The sequence below is a fragment of the Nicotiana attenuata genome, unplaced genomic scaffold, assembly GCF_001879085.1.
Source record: "Nicotiana attenuata strain UT unplaced genomic scaffold, NIATTr2, whole genome shotgun sequence".
NCBI classification, from domain to species: domain Eukaryota; kingdom Viridiplantae; phylum Streptophyta; class Magnoliopsida; order Solanales; family Solanaceae; genus Nicotiana; species Nicotiana attenuata.
In genome coordinates this window covers 190010-211293 of record NW_017670975.1, presented here as the reverse complement: position 1 = coordinate 211293, position 21284 = coordinate 190010, and the positions used below count along the sequence as shown (strand labels likewise).

Genomic DNA, 21284 nt, shown 5'->3' with positions numbered 1-21284 from the left:
AAACTAAGCGATTACAGAAAACAAGTCGGCAAGCTTAGAGACGAATTCAATGGGAGAAAATATTCTAGAGCTATGGGTTAGCTAACAATCCCCTTGAGTCTTCTACCTAAATTGTCTAATTAATTTATATGATTTATTGGTTGACAGGGTTAATATTACGCGTAGTATTCTCCCGAAATACTACTCGCATATTCAAGCTAACCTAACGCCTATATTCCTATGGAATTAGGATTAACAAGAACGCATTAATAATTCCTGCATAATAACCAAGCAAGACAATTAGGTATATCCCTATCCTAACTGCAAATCCATTCCCGATACTCAGGTTCAAGATCTCGCTCTACTCAATCTTATATGCAATCTAGAATTCCCTCTCCCGAGTTCAATCCTAGATTTGTAGATAATATCCAATTGTTGATCAAGCAATCAAATAATTAAGCGCAAGATTGAATAAATAAACTAATATGATAAAATAATAAGAACTATTCAAGCTTCAAACTACATCGTTCATGTAGCACTCACAACTCTAGAACTAATAAACTATAAAGTTAAAGGAAGAGAAGAGAAGAAAAACTAGTTGTAAGCCTCCTTCAAGCGTGGTTTGTGTTTCCCCTCGTGAATTCTCCTTCCAAGTATGTTCAATCACCTCCAAATTAGGTTTAGAACTTCTTTTATACAAGTTGGGGGCATGTAAGGTTGAAACCACCAAATCCCACCCGAATTAGGACGAAATCCGCCCTTCAGCGTCTCGCTTGGTGCCTGGCGGGAAGCTGGACAGTGAACTTTTTAGCCTGCTGTCAACGGCGTTTTGGTTGGTGCATGGCGCGAACCTGTGCACCAAACTTGTACTTCTTCCAAATTCTTCCGTTTTTACTTTAGTTTGCATGCAAACCTTCAATATCACTTCCAATTGACTCCAACACATAAAAAAATCAAAATATTAGCTCACCTCATTGCAATTACACATTAGAACAATAAAGAATAGAGAAAAATGTGAGGCGATTCATATACAAAAATACATACTTTTGGCCGAACATTAATATTTTATGTGATTTTTTAAAACTTTGTACTCATTGAGATTGGGTACACGCGCAATACATCTATTCTAAGACTTGTTTCTTAAAATTATATATTTATTGAGATGTGATTACACGCGCAACTTGCGTAATATAAGACTAGTACATATATAATATATATTATATTGAAAACTGTTCGTGCAAGTAAGAGATGCAAAAGTTTCCTAAGTAACCACACTGTTCGATAGTAGTATGTTTTTCATCAACACTAGAAAATAACAATAAATCACTAAAATTCTTTTGGGGAGTGAATTTGTTGAGAGTTGCCATCACTTCAATAAATCTAAAAAAGGAAAGTACAACAAAAAAAGTCTCACGCTAGCTGACCCACAGAATCAATGTCCAATGTACTACCTTACAGCTTCTAAACAACATTGGAAGAATAGAAGCTCACTTTTTCATAACCAATTAACCCCTCAGCAGAAGAAAAAAAAGAGAAGGAAACTCTAACCCACTCTTGTCAACTGCAAAAACCGTTATATTTCAACCACCAAAAAGATGAAAAAGGAAGGCAAATGAAAAGTTAAAGAAAAGAACACTATATTCAATAATAAAAAATTAAAGCAATGTACAATTTAATTGTTTTACTGCACTATATATATATATATATATATACCAGCCCATGTTTCAATATTTGAGTCTCGACTAATTCGTATTAGGTCATATAGTCCATTATAAAAGGTATCATAAATTTGAATATCGGACTTAGACCTGTGATTAAGGAAGTATATTACAATTATACTAAATTTTTTCACATAATTATAATTATAAAAAATAGTTTCCTTTTGTTTTATTTTAAAGAAAGGCATAAAGATATAAAATGCTAACTCAACCCTCTTTTGTCCCCTCTTACTCTGTTCTTCATACATCTTTTCTTGTTCTCTTCTCTTTCCTACAAAAACCAAGACACACTACACAGAGCTTCAACACATAAAATCTCAGAGCTCCCTCCTCTATATCTAAAATCCTCTTCCTTTTGTGTCTTTTCTTGTTCCCTTCGCCTCAATATTGTCTTTTATTAAATTTTTCAAGAAACTTTAAAGAACTCGTTTTTCCTTCGATCTCCATTTTTCTTTTTGCTGAAATTCCACTCAAGAAACAAAACGCCGTCGTTTCAAAGAACTATACTGTAGGTGAGAATTTAGTTTCCAATTTGGGAAATAATGTAGGAAAAAATAGAAAGAGGTTCTTTGTTCTTGTTTGAGAGTACTCAAAATTGGGACTCCTTTTTTTCCCTTTCTTTTTGCATGCGGGTTATTATTAGATCTCAAATTGGGCTATTTCTTGCAATTGAATTGGTTTATTTTTGTACTTTAATGGGGTCTGAAGTGTAAATAACTTAATTTTTTGGTTTGTTTCAATGCTACAGTGGAATGCTTATGGGTTATGGTCGCTCACTTGTGGCCGAGTTTCTACTTTCTGGTGATTGCCCATCTGGTTAACTTACTCAGAATAAAAAAGGTGCAATCTTTTTGCTATTTGGTTTTGTTTTTTTTAGTGATTGGGTAAATTATGTACTCCTTTTTGTTTCTTGTATGTATGTATGTATGTATGTTGTGCTAAGATCGATATTGTTGGAACAAAAGATACGTCAGATCACTTGTGTCATTGAATGAGGTTATTTTGGTTCCAGTATTGGAATATTAGGGTTTCATGAAGATAAGTTGGAAAAGGGTACGGGTGCCTAATATCCCATATGTCCAAGCTTTAGTGGACAAAGTTACAGAGTTACTCGGTACCTTGTGGAGGTAGCAAGTACCCCTTGGAAATAGTCCAGCCGCGGAAGCTGGCCCACTTACCACGGTTATCAAAAAAAAGGGAAGGGTGCCTAGTGCTATTCTGCTAGGCTGACTGGATTTAGACTTCTTATGAATTAGTTAATTACTATAACTTTTATTATTATTATTTTGATTTTCTGTTTATGTGGAATGGTATTACTATGTCTCCATCTTAGGGAAGTGGAAAAATATCACAATCTTGTTGCTGTAGTATTATTTAGTATTGAGATGGGCCTGAAAAAAAGAATGGATAAATAGGAGTCATGTAGTCGACCCAGACTTTGGGATTGAGGCACGGTTGATTAATTGGGAAAACTAAATTTAGCAATGAAATAAGGCATTGTTTGCTTTTCTGAGATGGAGGTGGTACTCCTAAAACATCCTTCCATGAAGAACAAGAAGAACAGGTTGAAGAAAGGCTAGTATTGATAGAATGACTCTAACATCTAGTGTTGTAACTTATGATTAAAATAGTTTATTTAAAACACTCTTAGTAGAATTACAAAATCTTCAAGAATTTATTTATGCCTTGTTCATCCTTATCCAGTCAGTAGTGAATAATTCCTTTTGGCGTATATAGTTGTTTTCCACCTTTCCGTTCTTTTTCTTTTCTTCATCCGAAATGAAGCCTCACAACTTACCTCTTTTGCTTTAGTTTATAAATGTGATCCTTGGTCTCTTCTAAGCTATGTTACACAGATTCTTTTGTGAGTACATACTGAATACAAGTTTGTGCAAGAATCGGTACGGCTACGTCAAGTTCTTTGCTAATTTAGAGTATTTTGAACGATTAGAACAAAGTATCCATTCACTTATCACCCCCATTCAACAAGGGTAAGTCAAGGCAAGTGAAGGATTTGCGTAAAATAGGTCCTAAGCACCTTTATCCATTGCAAAAATTGGCCAAAATTTGTCACCTCTTCGCTCAATTTCAGTTTTCAACCCAAATGAGCCTTGAGAACTTACCTCTGGCGTTTTCATTTATTAATACATTCCTTAGTCCATCCAACTAAGCACCTTTCTTCCAATTATTCAAAAATGGGGAAATGGTGATAAAATACATGCTTAGGGCCAATACAATAGGTAATAAAGAACCAATATGGTATATGCCTTGTAGATTTACATTAGAGACTATATACATCGCAAGTTTAGCTTTCATGATAAGAATGAAGGTGAAGTTCAGATTAGATAGAATGATGGTGCCTAATAGACAATTTAGATACTCCCTTTGTCCCAAGGTAGGGGTAAGGTTTGTACACGCTACCCTCCCCAAACCATACTTGTGAGATTATACTGGATTTGTTGTTATATGTGGCAAACTTTCTTTGTCCCAAAAAGAATGTCATCTTTCTACATTTAGAAACAACATAATTTTACAAATCTTATTTTACCCATAATAAGATGATTTATAGCCATACAAATGTCTAAGGCTTGTTTTAGACCACGAGTTTCAAAAGTTTTCTTTTCTTTCTTAAACTCCGTACCCAGTCAAATGATGCCATATAAGTTGGGACGGAGGGAGTATCTAGGATTCAATCATTTAGATGAATGATAAAATATGTGAAGATGAATGCATAGAAGTAAATATGATAGCTAAAGTGGAGGAGCGCTTTGCAAAAGATACCTGACAAATTGAAAGGTAAATTCCATAAAATTTGTGAAAACCAATAATATTATTTATGCGGCAGTGAATGTTGGGTCTGTAAATTGGTCAGTCCAATATATTCATAAGTATAAATGTTGTAAAAATACTAATGTTAAGATGGACGCACAGTCATACATGATTGAATAAAATTAGAAATAATCCCATATGACAGAAGGTGTAAGTAGCACCCATGGAAGATAAAATGGGAGAAAGTCACCCGAGATGGTTTGGCCATAGGTACAAACGATGTCTCCAAACACCAGTCTGTAGGTACGAAGATGTAGTGGTTAAAGATGATAAAAATGTGTGTTAGGTCTACCAAGTGATAAAAAAGAGTGTCTGGTAGACCTAAAACACTGGGATGGAAGTTGTCGCACAAGACCTACAATCTCACAAAATCAATTTGAACCTAGATAGGACTTTTTGATGGAAGTAGAAGATCCATATAGCCATTACCAACTATTATGAACTAAGGATTAGATGTTGTCGTTCACTTACGTTAGTCCACTGTATGTCAGAAACTTTTTAGTCTAGTTAGAGACTCGTATCCGTGTAAGGATAAATGTGAGATCTAGAGAACTCCTAATACGCCTTTGAACACTAGCTATTCAGTATTAGAATGAAGTGGACCCGAATACATCAACAGGAACAGTCGAACAGACGATTCATACAGCTGATGCCGATAGTAGTTTATGCTTGAGGATACTTGATTGATTGATTGTTTAGAGTTGGCCAAAAAGATAGCGGCCAATTAACCAGTCAAGCCAAAAGTTAAGAGCAACCATTGAGTGCCCAAGCTCTCTTTCATTTGACAGTAGTGGATCAGGCTTGTCATTTTAACTGTATTTAAGGGTTCCACTGGACTTCAATGTATCTAGACTTCGATCTCAAAAATTTGTCTTTGAGCTCTAGATTTGGACTACAAATGCTGAAATCTTTTAAATTTTCCCATCTATCTAGAGCAAGATTAAATTTACCGTGGAACAAAAGTACACCGCAGTTGATATTAAAATATTTTCCTCAGCTCCCTTCTTCAGTGTTCTTACTCATATACTTATTCTCAGAAATGATGCTCATGCGTCCAAGGAATCCCAGGTTCCTCAGACGCCGTCCATGTGGATAGTATATCAGATTATAGGCATCTTCCCCACAGTAAAGTCCAACTTGAGTGTAACAATATATAAAGGGTTCCAGAATTTTACATTTATCAAACAAGAAAAAAAGGGTTCCAGAATTTTAGTCCAAACTCACTATCCCTTAGCTCTACGGTGCCTCTATTGTATTATGCATAGACTCGAATTAGATTCTTGCTGTGGGTAAAGAGGCAACATGGTCCAGATTTGTTGAGCTTTGTAACTGTCGTCGAAAGAAGAGGTTTTTGAACTGGTCCCTGGGATGGCAATTCAATTACTGCTGTGTGTTAATCACGGGATCAATTCTTTGTTCCTTTCTTCAATTATTTTTCGTAATTGAGGCTTTTCTCAAGGATGTGCAAGAATTTGCAATTTTAACCCAAGGCTCTGCGGCAAGTTACAAAGCGAAGTGACAATTCAGAAATTCTTTCTTTTATTTGTTTTGTTCTTCATTTTCCTGACATCATGTTTTATAAGGATTTAATGAATGTATTGGATATATATTAGGTTATATCGGATAGATGTCTTTTCGGAAGTATATTCCCCCTTCTGATGCACCATCTGGAAGTATGAAGTCATTGAACTTATCTGGAAAGGCAAATCAAAATTCTCAACCATCTGATCCACAAAGATCAACGGAGGCTGATGTGGACATCGACATGGGTGAGGTCTATTTCTTGATTATGCATTTCCTATCAGCTGGACCATGTCACAGAACTTATGGGCAATTCTGGAATGAACTTCTGGAGCATCAACTTTTACCCCGTAGATACCATGCTTGGTATTCAAGGAGTGGGGCACCAAGTGGTGACGAAAATGATGATGGCATGTCTTTCCCATTAAGCTACAATAGATTGGTGGAAAGGTAACTTTTACTGCCTTATTCATCAATTGTCAATGACATATGGCTTATCAATTCCCTTTTAACCAATATCTATCATGTAATGTTTCTTTTATATTTCCATGTTTGTATCATATTTTCTGAATAGCATCAGCGTACAGTTTATGAAATGCTGTCAGATTAAAAGATGTTACTCTCTGTTATAGGCCTTTATCTGTTACTATATTTTATAAACATCAAAATGCTTGTGAAGAACAGAGATCATTCAGTTGCTTTGATTCAAGAATGAAGTCATTTGTACAAATTGCAGATACAAAAAAATATCTGGTTTATTATGCTACTCGGAACATGTAGCTTTTGTTTGGCCAGTTAATATCTCCAGTCCTTATGATATTTTCCTCGTCCTCCTCTGTTGAGAAAATGAAAGAGGCTGGGATCACCTTCTCATTCTTTCCTTGAGTTATAACGTGTATGATGTGTCTAGGTACTCTCACGTGGGAAAGGATCACTTGGTGAAGCTTCTAAAGCAATTATTGTTAAGTGTGAGAGCTTCCCCTCAGGGTATGGTTGGTGGCAATACAGTTAATGCAGCAGCTGTTCCAACTCTGCTGGGAACTGGTTCCTTTTCACTTCTCAGCAGTACGTCTTCTAGTTTCACTACTTTTAATGTAGTAACTTCAATTTTTGTCAGTTCTTCATGCACAGCGAATTTCGATGTGGTACATTTTACGATTCCGTCTGTGTCACAATAAATTAAAATATGTTGAAGGAAACAATGATTTAAAGTTAGTTCTTGGGGAATGCTTCACATCAAACTTCAATATTTGTTTCTGAATTATGCAGAAGCCTATAGAGTAATATTATTAGTAGAATTCTGCCTAGTTTTTTTAGGTGCCAAAACTGGCAAATGGAGGGGGCGTAGTTTTATATCCTTGACAAGTGGAATCATTATGCACCACTTGATAAATCACAGGGTTTTACTTTCATCTTCCTCAGTTAGCTCTTCATTGCCCTTAAACTCTCTTCCCCTCTCTCAGGTGATCAAGATCAGACAAATAATGAAGTTAAGCCTCCAGGTCACTTGCGGTGGCCTCACATGCTAGTAGATCAGGTGCGTGGACTAGGTTTGAGAGAAATTGGTGGTGGATTTTCCAAACACCACCGTGCACCATCTATTCGTGCGGCATGTTATGCCATTGCAAAGCCATCCACTATGGTGCAGAAGATGCAAAATTTTAAAAAAGTTCGAGGACATCGCAATGCAGTTTATTGTGGTAATGTCTTTGGCTTGCATGTCTTATTCTTATGTTATCACTTCTGGGGACTGAACGATAACCACTTTTCTAAGAGTGGCTGAGTGCGCTGAGAATGAGTTATATACCTTCATAACTTCGTGTGTATAGTTATCACCTGATCTTTTGTACAAGAATAGAATGCTATACCCCAAAGCAGAAGGAAGTAGTGGTCCCATTTTAGCTATACTGTTTGCGAATTTTCCTACATGGTGTGGGTGTGGATTTTGACATGGGGTAATCATAAAGTAGCTTTGTATTGATTATTATGATTCTGCTTTTGCTGTTATGTACTGTTGTGAATGTTTTCAATTTTCATCAGGTCAAGGCAGGTTTATATTTGCTTCTTATTTTGGCCTGACTCATTGAGTAATTTAGTTAATGAACCTCGTTTAGTGAGGGGCTCTATTATCTTATTCAATGATTCAATTGAATGATTAAGAGGAATGTTGACTGCAGCAATATTTGATCGCTCTGGGAGATATGTTGTTACTGGCTCAGATGACCGACTTGTAAAGATTTGGTCAATGGAAACAGCATATTGCTTGGCCAGCTGCCGTGGGCATGAAGTAAGCTGTTGCTATAGTTATCTTGATTCATCCCCCGATCTTCTGTCTTTTGAGTTCACTTGTTTTGCTTTCAGGGTGATATCACTGACCTAGCTGTTAACTCCAACAACACTTTAGTAGCATCTGCTTCAAATGATTGCATCATCAGAGTTGTAAGATACTCTTTTATATTTACATGAGTTCCTATATATTTCTGAGTGGTCATCGGAGTGTTCTTTTTTCGTTATAACAGTGGCGCTTGGCTGACGGGCTGCCAATTTCGGTGTTGCGCGGTCATACCGGAGCTGTTACGGCAATAGCATTTAATCCAAGACCTAGTTCTATTTATCAGCTCTTATCGTAAGGCCATTTTATTGTCTATACAACTTTCTTGATCTCTGATTCATATCTTGTGTCTATGAAAAGTTCAATACAAATCTTATCATGGCAAGAGGATATCTCCATCTCTAAGCAGTTCTTTACATGAGGTTGAATATCCAAAGGCAGCACCCATTGTGCCTTACTTCCAGTTAAAGAAAGTAGCTCCAACTTCTGCAAAGCTTCTGTGTTATTTTTCTGCAATCTAATAGAGGGAAAGGGTCTAGAGAAATCTGTCCATTGACACCTGGTCACACTACTTTTCCCAAATCCTTTCCAAGTGTGATTTTGTTCAAACAAAATTGTAACCTCCCAGAATAGGGTGGAATAAGACGATTCATATAGCCAACCCTAACTAATTTGAGATTGAGGCTTAGTTGATGTTAATTATTGCGAAAAGTAACTGTTCACCTGGTCAATAGCCTGACATAGACTTAAGCTTGCAAATGTTTGTGTAATTCACAAAAGCTCATTCGAGGTCTGACGCCAGATCATCTGGATTGTGTTTTCCAAATTATCTGCTCTCAAAGCTAACTAAGTCTTGGCAGTTTGCCTTCAAATGGTTAATCTCTTCCTTTACCTTCCTCCTCAGTAGATCTTGTTCCGTGAAGTTGTTAACTATTTCAACCCCATCCGCATCTGTATTATGGCCCAAGAACACTATCAGTCTTTCGGTGTAGAGTGTTATTTTGAATTATGAATATATTTACGAATTCAACATAAATGAGTCTTGTTCCTTGAAATAACTTGATTTTTTGTATCATGCTTTAATTGCTCATGAGACATGTTTTAAGGTAAACTTCTTTTATTAACTATGGGAGGAAAAAACTCCCTTATACAAGCGGCATACCAAAAATTAGAGAACCTACCCAAAAGAAATAACAAAATAAACTTACTACTTATAGGGATATTTTATCTCTTTGCATGCTCTGTATTGTCACTCCTTGACCACTATATGTGCAACATTGCTACCATAACCGCAGGTCATCTGATGATGGAACATGTCGGATTTGGGATTCTAGATATTCCCAGTTTACTCCACGCTTGTACATACCAAAACCCCCTGAAACAGTTGCTGGTAAGTCGCAATATTTATCTTCCAGCATTCTGACATCAATAATATGGAAGGTTATTTACATTTGCCTCAATGGTTGTAGGGAAGAACGCTGGTCCATCATCAAGCACTGTTTTGCAAAGCCATCAGATCTTCTGTTGTGCATTTAATGCTAGTGGAACATTCTTTGTAACTGGAAGCTCAGACACCTGTGCGAGGGTAAGCCTGGATTACTTTGTCTGACTTGTATTTCACTGTACTTACCCCGTGGTTGTAGTTCTGACACTGATGTGTTGCTGCTTACAAGAATCTTATTTACTTGTAGGTCTGGAATGCTTGTAAATCCAACTCGGATGACTCTGAGCAGCCTAATCATGAGATAGAGATTTTATCTGGTCATGAAAATGATGTAAATTATGTGCAATTCAGGTTGATAGTCCCAGGAAAAGGTTTCATGTGTTCATTCATTCAAGTGTATTTGCATTCCTTGTGATTCATGATCTTCTCTTTTGAGTGCAGTGGCTGCGCTGTGGCATCCAGATTTTCTCCCTCCGATGCATCAAAAGAAGACTCTGTCCCAAAGTTTAAAAACTCATGGTATGTTGGAATGTTCTCAGGAAAATAAGAGAAAATGGAGAACAACAATGATTCTTCTCTCTACATGTCAGCTAGATACTGTGAATTCTGTTGTCATAGATGTTGCTTGTGATATTTGTTAAAGAAGTTTGACAACCGAAGTTTTCGTGTTTCAGGTTTAATCATGACAACATTGTTACTTGTTCCCGTGATGGCAGTGCAATCATTTGGATCCCAAGATCTCGTAGATCTCATGTGAGTTCTCTTTAAATCCCCATTCGACCTTTGTTTTCTTGGTTAAGCTTGAAGCAATATCTTGTCCTGTTCTCATATCACTTCATCTTTCTTATACCATATACTCATTTTTTAAGGGAAAGGGTGGACGTTGGCAGAAAGCTTACCATTTGAAAGTTCCACCACCACCAATGCCACCTCAACCTCCTCGAGGAGGTCCGCGTCAAAGAATTCTTCCAACTCCACGTGGTGTTAATATGATCGTCTGGAGCTTGGATAATCGATTTGTTCTTGCCGCTATCATGGGTATGTTGTATTTATACATTTTTCTCAGTGTGGAAAGCATCTAAATTAGCTGACAAAATTACAATTCTTTGGGCAGGGGCTGCTTTTTGAAATTGCAACTCTTGGTCACTGTTTTCATTTCTTTTCCCAGATTTCTTTATTGGTTACATTTGTAGATTTTCACCCTTCAATGGTATTCTTTACGTTGCTTCTTGGTCCTGTTCCTTTTTGTTTATGAGACTTCTTGGTCCTGTTCCTTGTAAAATAGTTCTGATAATTCAACTTCAGCTTGTTCTCATCCAAGAGGCTTGAGTTCTAGCTTTCTCTCTCTTTTTTTTCTTTCTTTTTTTTTGGCTTTTACATTCCACCTATAGAACCTTGTTTTTGACCTTAAGTAGCTCTTATGGAACTGCTTTATTTGCAGATTGCAGAATATGCGTGTGGAATGCTGTTGATGGTAGCTTAGTGCATTCTTTGACGGGTCATACTGAATCTGTAAGTTATCTCCTGGAATTTTGTAATGTTTTGTCATGATTGCTGTCATCTATGTTGCTCAGATCCTTCAAAATCTTTGTCAGACACGATTTGGGTGGGGCGTGGGATCCGCACTGGAGTTGGTCAGCCTAATTTGGGTGCTTTTGACTACACCTATTGCGAAGAAGTATATATGTTGATTGGGTATTTGGTTTTATTTTGGGTTTATGTCATATATATAAATATATGCACATAATTACTAGAACGCTTTGCTATTATACGAGATTACTTATGAATAAAATAGTACTAAGTGTTACAAAAAAATTAATTATGCTACCTTTAATTTAACAACTTCAATTAATTGACAAAATTTATACTTGTATATATTGTAAAATACATTTAAAGGCTGTCTCTTAACACCCATAACCATACTCCTATGTGTATAGCTGAATACTAAGATTTAGGTGTAGGTGATGATGCATCCAACTTGCAGATCTCCACCGGTGTCTGGTGACCTATCCGATTATCATAGGCTGTCTCTAAATGACAAGACTTTAGAGATTGTGAGCAAGACTTGCCCGATTGTAATAAACTGGATCAAAGGCTCACTTTCTCCTTTTATGTAGTATATTTTAGCTCCTTGAACATGAAATTAAACTTAAGTAGGAACTGATTACAATTGATTGCATTTACTTTTTTTTGTTTGGACTGTGTCTCATTGTGTGCATTTGGTGATTGCAGACTTATGTTCTTGATGTTCATCCTTTTAATCCTAGAATAGCAATGAGCGCTGGGTATGATGGGAAAACAATTGTCTGGGATGTGAGTCTACTTCTCCTTGTTTTGTTTTATTTACTCATTCTAAATTTTTTTGTACATATGTGTCGAGTTTAGTACCAAAACTCCACAAAATCGTTCAATTTTTAGATATGGGAAGGTGCACCTATTCGGACATATGAAATTGGACGATTCAAGCTAGTTGATGGGAAGTTTTCTCCGTAAGTCAATGATCTTGTTCTTCTTACATCTTTTCTCTGTACATTTAATGTTACTTCAACCTCAAGAGACTCAACCACAGGTTATGTGAGTCAAAAACATGGGATGTACACTGTACAGCTGTTTTACTTGGAAGAAGAGATGCAGATTTATTACACTCAATTTGATATTGCGTGCACAAAAGTTTTGAATCAGTCATGGACAAGTTGTTAGCTTTGATGTATGTTCTTTTCTATATTACAGGGATGGGACGTCAATAATACTTTCAGATGATGTCGGCCAATTGTACATATTGAATACAGGGCAAGGAGAATCCCAGAAGGATGCTAAGTATGACCAGGTTTGTTGGAGTTCCACATGTGTTTTGGTTGGATCGTCCCGGATATAGTAAATGATTTCTGCTGCATGTCTTAAACAGTTTTTTCTTGGAGATTATCGCCCTCTTGTTCAGGATACACATGGAAATGTCCTTGACCAGGTTGGTGATCCATCAATTCTTGTCTAAACACTGTTTTGTCTTTGTACTCATGTGCTGTCTATTCAAGAAACAAGTTAAGAAAGGATGTTTGAGATTAGGTGCTGGATAGGTTCAGGGCTGCACTTTTTAATTCAAAACATTTTGAGGTGAACATTTAGTGAATTTAAACGCTAGCTTATCCTCATTGATATTGATTTAGAATTGAAATTTGAAATTATCCTCATTGATATTGATTTAGAATTGAAATTTGAAAATATTCAATCTTTCATTATCCTCTATAATAGTTCAAATTTGACATTGTTAATTATTGGTATCACTGTTGATGGAGCACCTTTCAATTCAAAACAATCTAAAGTGAACTTTTTAGTAAATTCAAACATTAACTCATCATCATCAACAACAACAACAACAACAACAACGACCCAGTAAAATCCCACAAAGTGGGGTCTGGGGAGAGTAGTGTGTACGCAGACCTTACCCCTACCCCGATGGGGCAGAGAGGCTGTTTCCCATAGACCCTCGGCTCAGGAAGACGGAAAGAAAACAAGAAAATATGATGCAAGCATTAACTCATCCTAGTCAAATATTGATTGGGAATAGAGATTTGAAATTATTCAATCTTTTTGTTGCAGTCTATCAATGGTATAAATTTGAAATTGAAAATTATTGGTATAACTATCCATGGATGGTTATTAGCAGTGCTGCAGTGGCTTGCATGGTTCGTGCTTCATAAGATACTTGTTTTCTTGATCTGGTACATAGAGATGTATTTGATATGCCAGTTCATCAGTTTGCTCCATATGTATGAGGTGCCTGCTTCTCATGGTCTTCAATTCTGGGGTGTTCTTCATTACTCTGGAGTGGTTTTTCCTGCACATATCATGCTTCTCTGTGATGAAAGAGCCTCTAATCTATTAAGTTTTGGGTGCATAATGGTTATTATAAATTGTTTTTCGTCAAGCTGTATGGACATAATAGATGTGCCTGTAAACCACTGCTTTCTTGCTGAAACAATGCCTCTTTTAAGTTTTTAAACTTTATTTCTCAAACTGGAAGTCTCTTTTCTCTCTCTGTTGGACCGGTTACACCAACTTCTACGAATTTGAAAGACAGCTTTTGTTTATGCTTTTGCTTAATTGATAAATTTTACAGGAAACGCAACTTGCTCCGTACAGGAGGAACATGCAAGATCTCCTTTGTGATGCAGGTTGGTGTTTTTGCTTAAACAATATCATATCTTCATTCATTCTTTTTCCCCAAATGTCTTATGTATGATATGATGGCAGGCATGATTCCCTATCCAGAGCCATACCAGAGCATGTACCAACAAAGACGTTTAGGAGCTCTTGGAATCGAATGGAGACCCTCGTCATTCCGATTTTCCATTGGGACTGATTTCAACATGGACCAGCAGTACCAAACTTTTCCCATCGTAGACTTGGAGATGTTAATGGAGCCACTTCCAGGATTTGTGGATGCAATGGATTGGGAACCAGAAATTGAGATACAAAGTGATGAATCAGATTCAGAGTATAATGTAACTGAAGAGCTTTCTTCTGGAAAAGAGCAAGGGAGTTTCTGTTCCGACGCCTCTGCAAATCCAGAATTCACTGATGAAGACAGTGAGGCTGAAGGCGACCAAAAAGATGCGCTCCGTAGATCAAGAAGGAAGAAACAGAAAGCAGAAGTAAAAGGCTTTCCCATATTTTGTTTTAGCATTCTCTTTTTTTATGTACAGTGCTTGATAATCATTTTGCTTCTTTCTTAAGGTGGAAGTTATGACATCTTCTGGAAGGCGTGTAAAGAGGAAGAACTTGGACGAGTGTGATAACAATTCGCATAGGATCAATCGCACTAGGAAATCAAGACATGGTCGAAAAGTAAAGAAGAAGTCTTCATCGAAGTCCTTGCGGCCCCAGAGAGCTGCTGCTCGTAATGCCCTTCATTTGTTTTCCAGAATTACGGGAACATCTACTGAAGGAGAAGATGAATATGGTTCAGAGGGTGATTCATCAGAAAGTGAATCCACACTTCAGGACTCAAACGATGGAAATGAAGATTCAGATGTGTCCTTAAACAGTGAACAACATGGGCATTCAAAGGGGAAAGAAATATGCGTTGATCACTCTGATGAGACAAATAAGCTCCAGCCGTTTCCTAATCTCAATGGTGGAATTAGGAGAAGGTTGGTCCTAAAATTGCCAAATCGTGATTCAAGTAAATATGGACCTCCTAAGAATTACGAGCCTGGTCTAGCTGGTCCGTCTTTGGCTCCTGAGGAAGCTGCTGAAGCCAGTCAAAACCACTTTGGCTGTCAGGATAACAACCTGAGTGATGCTAGTGGTGACATAATAGAAAAGAATGAAATTGATCAACCAACAAAAACTGAAAACCACTTGGACCTCTTGGTAGGGTGCAAAGATGGGAACATCAGATGGGGAGGGGTCAAATCACGCTCAGCCAAACGTTCTAGAATGGGAGAACTGTTGCCATCAGGCTCTGTGACTGGACCTAGCTCATTTAATGAGGCGATTCAGGAAGAAAATGTTGTTAATGGGCACTCAATGCTTGAAAAGGACCACCACAGAGTTTCTTCTTGTTCAGGGATCCGAAATGAAATCAATGGTATCATTCATGGCAATGATAGTCATTGTCAGGATGCTATACAGGAGGCAGAATATGTTAAGCTTTTTGGTGAAACTGACTGTAATCATCCATTTAAAGAAAATGCTACTCCTGTCCCAATGAGGTTGCGTATTAGGTCAAAGATTATTTCTAGTCATATTGATAACAGTGGCAAGACAGATGCGAAGACTTCATTGGAGGATGCTGGGTGCACTGCTTGTGATACTTTTTCTGAACCTCAGGACACTGAGAAGGTATTAAGTTCAGAAGCCCCCACTGAAGAAGATAGAAATTTACCAACTCTAGATGATGGAGACTGTGAGAAGAGGCTAGATGCAGACAATGTTGGTGGAACTTCTGGGACTGAATTGCAAGACTCACAGAATGTGCGGTCGCATGATATGATGTTCCGAGCTGTCTATAGAAGGTCAAAATTTGGTCGGGGTAGAAGTGGTAGAGAAAGTCTCAGTGGGAATATGGAAGCTACCACTTCAAATGTGGGGAGCCATAGTTTAGCTGAGGGATCTGAGGCCAATGTTGAGGGAGTTCGAAGAGCTAGATCTATTAGATTAAGGTCAGCAACTTGCGATTTGAATCCTGCACACAGCAATGACAGATTTGTGCAGCCACATGACGGTTCAGAGGGAACATCAATGGAAAAGACTTCAGGTAATAGAGATGATGAAAGCTCGTATGAAGAACGGTTAATTGATTCAGCTGTTGCTGCTGGGTTGCGATCTACCCGAACGCGGAGAGGCAGCTATTATGCCCGTGAACCTAGTCCTCCAGAGAGAAGGAAATCAAATCAGGCGGCAAGAAGCTCATGGTTAACATTGGTAGCTCATGAGGAGGGATCCCGGTATATACCTCAGCGAGGGGATGAAATTGTGTATTTAAGACAGGTATTATTGAATTTATATTAGTGTCCAAGATTTGTGTGTCTAGAATACTTTTCTCTAACAGAAACTGGTCCTTAATCTGCACTTGGTAATTTGTACAGGGCCATGAGGAGTACATAAATCAGAATAACTTGAGGGATTTAGGCCCCTGGAAAACAATAAAAGAGAATATAAGAGCAGTCGAATTTTGTATGGTTGAAAACCTTGAGTACACAACACGGCCAGGTTCTGGAGAAAGCTGCGCTAAAATAAAGCTCAAATTTGTAGATCCTGCATCTGGTGTGGTGGGGAAATCATTTCAGTTGACACTGCCTGAAGTGACTGGTTTCCCTGATTTTCTTGTTGAAAGAAGCAGATATGATGCTGCTATAGAAAGGAACTGGACTTCCCGGGACAAATGCCAAGTTTGGTGGAAAAATGAAGGTGATGAAGACGGGAGTTGGTGGGAAGGTAGGATTCTAAATGTGCAAGCTAAATCTCATGAATATCCTGACAGCCCCTGGGAAAGGTATATTGTCCGATACAAGAGTGATCCATCAGAAACTCATCAGCATAGTCCTTGGGAACTATATGATGCTGATACCCAATGGGAACAACCCCGTTTAGATGATGAAACTAGAGAGAAGCTGATGCGTGCATTTACTAAGCTGGAGCAATCTGGAAATAAAGCTCAGGTAGCAATTTTTGCATGTGGTACTAACTCATATTATTGACAGAACATGTCTCAATAGTTCGTTTTTGCAGGATTATTATGGGGTTGAAAAATTGAGACAAGTTTCACAGAAGTCAAACTTCATTAACAGGTACACTAGTTGCTTTCCGTTTACATTAGTTTCATGCTCTCACTAGTTGAGTTACTTGGCAGTGTGTATTGTGAATCTCTGATTATCAGAATACTCCCAGACCCCATTTATGGGAATACATTGGGTTGTCGTTGTTGTTTATTATCAGAATACTCGTAATGTAAAGTTCCGTATTAATAATTTGCAGGTTCCCTGTTCCCTTGTCACTTGAAATCATTTGGGCTAGGTTAGAGAACAATTACTATAGGAGTCTGGAGGGAATGAAGCATGACATTGAGGTGATGCTCTCAAATGCGGAGTCATATTTTGGAAGAAATGCTGAGTTAACAATGAAAGTGAGACGTTTGTCCGAGTGGTTCAGACGGACACTCTCATCTTTGTAGTAACTTCCAACACAATTTTGTAGAAATTTACTGTCCATTAATTTAGTCCTGTCCCCTGCATTATTGTAAATAATATTTTTCCCTTTCTAATTTTTTTATTCTTTTTCTTTTCTCGAATACCAATCCTTGTCAGGAGAATAGGCTGAAAATTCTTTGTAGGGAGGTTGATAGAGATTAGATGAATGCTGGGGAATTCATTATGTCTAGTTTAACATCTGATTGTACTCTAACTGATCGAAGATCATTGAAGCTCAAAAATCTGTGGCTTATACCCATTGAATGGAGATATCTTTAGCCCAGAACGACGCCTTGCTATCTTATTTATTAAGGCTTAATACATAGTTTATCCACTGATCTTTTCACACACACCTCCTTCACAGAAAGCTTTTTTCACACCTTACCTTTTCCAAACTCTAATATACACCACTTTGTCCACATGGCTTGTGCGTATTTTTCAAACAAAATGAGCGCGTGAAGAGGTAAAAAAATGTGTATATGTAGCTTTATTTATCTATTTTTTAAATTTGTTGGGTAGAACAAGCTGAGCTTTTTTTAAATATGTTCTTGATGTTTTCGGCAACATTTCAAGTATTTTTTTATGTGTTGTGACACATGTCAAGTTATGATTAGTCCGTGAACTTGATCGTGGTCAAACACAAAATGGTATATATTAGACACACTTTGAAAAAAGTTGGGTGTATAAAAGATTTCCTGTGAAGGAAGGGTGTGTAAGGGAAATTGGTTATAAAGTCAAGGGTTAAACTATGTATGAAATCATTTATTAATGGAAAAAATAAAAAATTGGCTAGTCGGCCAACATTAATTGTATTCGCTTGGGGCACTTGCCACCTCCCACTAGCAACAGGTACCATGTAACTCTATCCACCAAGGCTTGGATAGCTGGGAAGAATCACCTAGTGTTTTTTGTCTCCACAGGGATATGAACTTGAAACCTCATTGTTCTCGCCCACTTTATTGATCATTAGGCCATACCTTTGGGTGCTATATGAAAAATATATGTTTTTTCAACTATTATTTCTTAGAGAGTTTAAAAATATATATATTTCTTTATTAATGATGTGCTACTGCCTTGCATGGGGCAGTGAAAGCCCCAGAAGAGGAATTTGACCTCATTAAGATCATATACTCTCCCTTGCACCCAAATTTGTCACGACCCAATTCTCTACCTGTCGTGATGACGCCTATCACAGCCGACAATTACATAATAACTATGCATTCAAAATTAAAGACATGCTTGGCAGGTTCAATAGTGGAAAATCTCATAGATAACTGATAAAAAAATAACTGAAACTCAACAACAAAAAAATCCCAAATTCCCGGTTTACCAAGTACATGAGCTACTAAGTGTTAGCACAGTCTAAATCTCTAATACAACTGTCTGAAAAATAGAACAATACCGAATAAATCGAAAGGAAGGAGAGTCGAGGTATGTGGGCGTTATAACAGCTACCTCAATAGTCTCCGAGCAGATACTGCACCAAATCTAGCAACCGCCGTATCTAGATGTACCTGGATCTGCACACGAAGTGCAAAGTGTAGTATGAGTACAACCGACCCAATGTACTCAATAAATAACAGGACTAACCTTGGGCTGAAAGCAGTGGCGAGCTCAAGAAGATACAGTCTGAATCCAGATGACAGTACAGATATAACAGGGAAATGATAGTAAAAACTCAGAGAACATTCATAATCAGTTCGTACACAGTGCGGAAATGTAGACATGCTTTCCAGTTCAACACTGATAAAATATGCCAAGTACAACTAACATGAGGAATGTTACATCTCTATGACTATATGTCAATTATGCATGTAAATGTAATGCGTCACAGTGATACTCCTAGGTACTCACGCTCTCAGAGTACTCAATCTGTCTGTCTCAACTCCCACTCATCACACACAATCACTTAGCAATGTATGGTACCTACGCTCAATACTGGTATGTCAGACTCCGGAGGGGTGAATCCTGCCCAAGCGCTAATATATAGCCAACATGGCCTGCTGCGGCGTGCAACTCGATCCCATAAATGACCAATAAGGCATGCTGCGGCGTGCAACCCGGTCCCATAAATGACTAATAAGGTCTGCTGCGACGTGCAACCCGATCCCATAACAATCCGCCTCTCAGGCCCCAACTCAGTCATCAATCTTTCTAGTTTCACAGTCTCATAATCTCATACCACTCAGCCCGAAGATAATAACATGATGTGACAGTAAATGTTAATAGAGACTGAGGTAGGATATACAAATGAATGAATATTACTGAGTTTATAATTGCAATTTAAGAAAATAACTCAACAGCAGAAAGGACCTCAGTGGGTCCCAACAAAATAAGCACATAGCCTAACACATGATTTCTAGCATGAATCACAGCTCTATTACTCTAAAACAAAGAAATTTCATGGATAGAACAAGACTAGATAACAACACAGTACCACAGAATTAATCGAGTGATAAATACCACGGTGCATGCCTATACGCCCGTGACCTAGCATGTGTCACCTCAATACGAACCATACAACACGTATTTAAGGGAATCATACCCTCAGTACCAAATTTAGAAGTATTATTTACCTCGAAGTGCGCAACTCAATGCTCCAACAAACTCTTGCCTCGCGAATCGGTCTCCGAACGACTCGAATCTAGTCACAAGAAACTTAATATAATCAATACAAGCTATAGAAATCGATCCCATACGATAAAGCTAAGTTTTTTTTAACCAAATTCAAAAAGTCAACCCCGAGCCGACGCCCCTGAACCCGATAAAATTTATAAAATTCGAACACCCATTCAATAATGAGTCCAACCATACCAAAATCATCCAATTTCGACCCCAAATAAACCCTCAAATCCCCAAAACTTACTCTCCAATACATGAGTCAAAAATCCCCAAATTCTAACTTAGAATCATGATGAATAGGTGAAATTATCAATGGGTATTCAATATTCATGGACAAAAGTGATAAAAAATCACTTACCTCTTCAATCTAGGTGAAAACCCCTCCAACCCCAATCCGAGCTCCCAAAGTCTAAAAATGAAGAAAATACTCTAACCCCCCTTCTTAAATCTATGTCCAGCATTTTTGCTTCTGCGGCTCACCAGCCGCATCCGCGGCTCCACTTTTTCGGACAAATCCTTCGCTTCTATGATATTTCATTAACTCCCCGAAAAGCCGCTTTTGCGGTCCAAATCCCGCTCCTGCGGTCAACGGTCTACTTTTGCGGGACCGCACCTGCGGAGTACCCTCCGCTTTTGCGGCATCCGCCTCCCTGTCCAAATCCGCTTCTGCGACCACATACCCGCATCTGCGAGCTCGCAGGTGCTACATCCTCCTCGCAGCTGCGCAAAGCCCCATCTTCACTCAGAGCCGCTTCTGTGACCCCTTGGCCGCTTCTGCGGCTCCGCACCTGCGGCCCATTTCTCGCAGGTGCGGTTGCACCAAAGTTGATCACAACAGAAATTCCACAGGTCAAATTCTCATTCCTATTTCAATCCGAATCACACCCGAGAACCCCATGACCCCATCCAAACATACCAACCCATCTGTAAACACAATAAAAACTTAGTCGAAGCCTCAAATCACATCCAACAACATCAAAAACACGAATCACACCCCAATTCAAGGCTATTGAAACTAATGGATTTTTAACTTCTACAATCAATGTCGAAACCTATCAAATCAACTATGACTGACCTCAATTTTGCACACAAGTCATAAATGACACAACAGATCTATTCCAACTTCTGGAATCAAAATTCGAGCTCGG

General features: G+C 38.1%; 1 protein-coding gene across 2 annotated transcripts; it reads left to right on the top strand.

Moving 5' to 3' along the window:
• Positions 1–1917: 1917 nt before the first annotated feature.
• On the top strand, positions 1918–17803 carry LOC109244960 (PH-interacting protein). 2 transcript variants are annotated; one of them, XM_019412132.1, is made up of 25 exons: positions 1918–2209; positions 2446–2537; positions 6140–6497; positions 6958–7112; positions 7511–7747; positions 8225–8334; positions 8409–8486; positions 8567–8673; positions 9675–9769; positions 9849–9964; positions 10071–10174; positions 10265–10342; positions 10498–10576; positions 10693–10861; positions 11265–11335; positions 12056–12136; positions 12242–12312; positions 12554–12650; positions 12729–12788; positions 13941–13995; positions 14075–14475; positions 14558–16315; positions 16414–16986; positions 17057–17115; positions 17303–17803. In XM_019412132.1, exons 3-25 carry the CDS (start codon positions 6154–6156, stop codon positions 17496–17498), a joined length of 5094 nt encoding a protein of 1697 aa, XP_019267677.1. In that variant the 5' UTR covers positions 1918–2209; positions 2446–2537; positions 6140–6153; the 3' UTR covers positions 17499–17803. The 2 variants fall into 2 exon arrangements, with proteins under 2 accessions (XP_019267677.1, XP_019267678.1); XM_019412133.1 differs by having other exon boundaries at positions 1932–2205.
• Positions 17804–21284: the final 3481 nt, after the last annotated feature.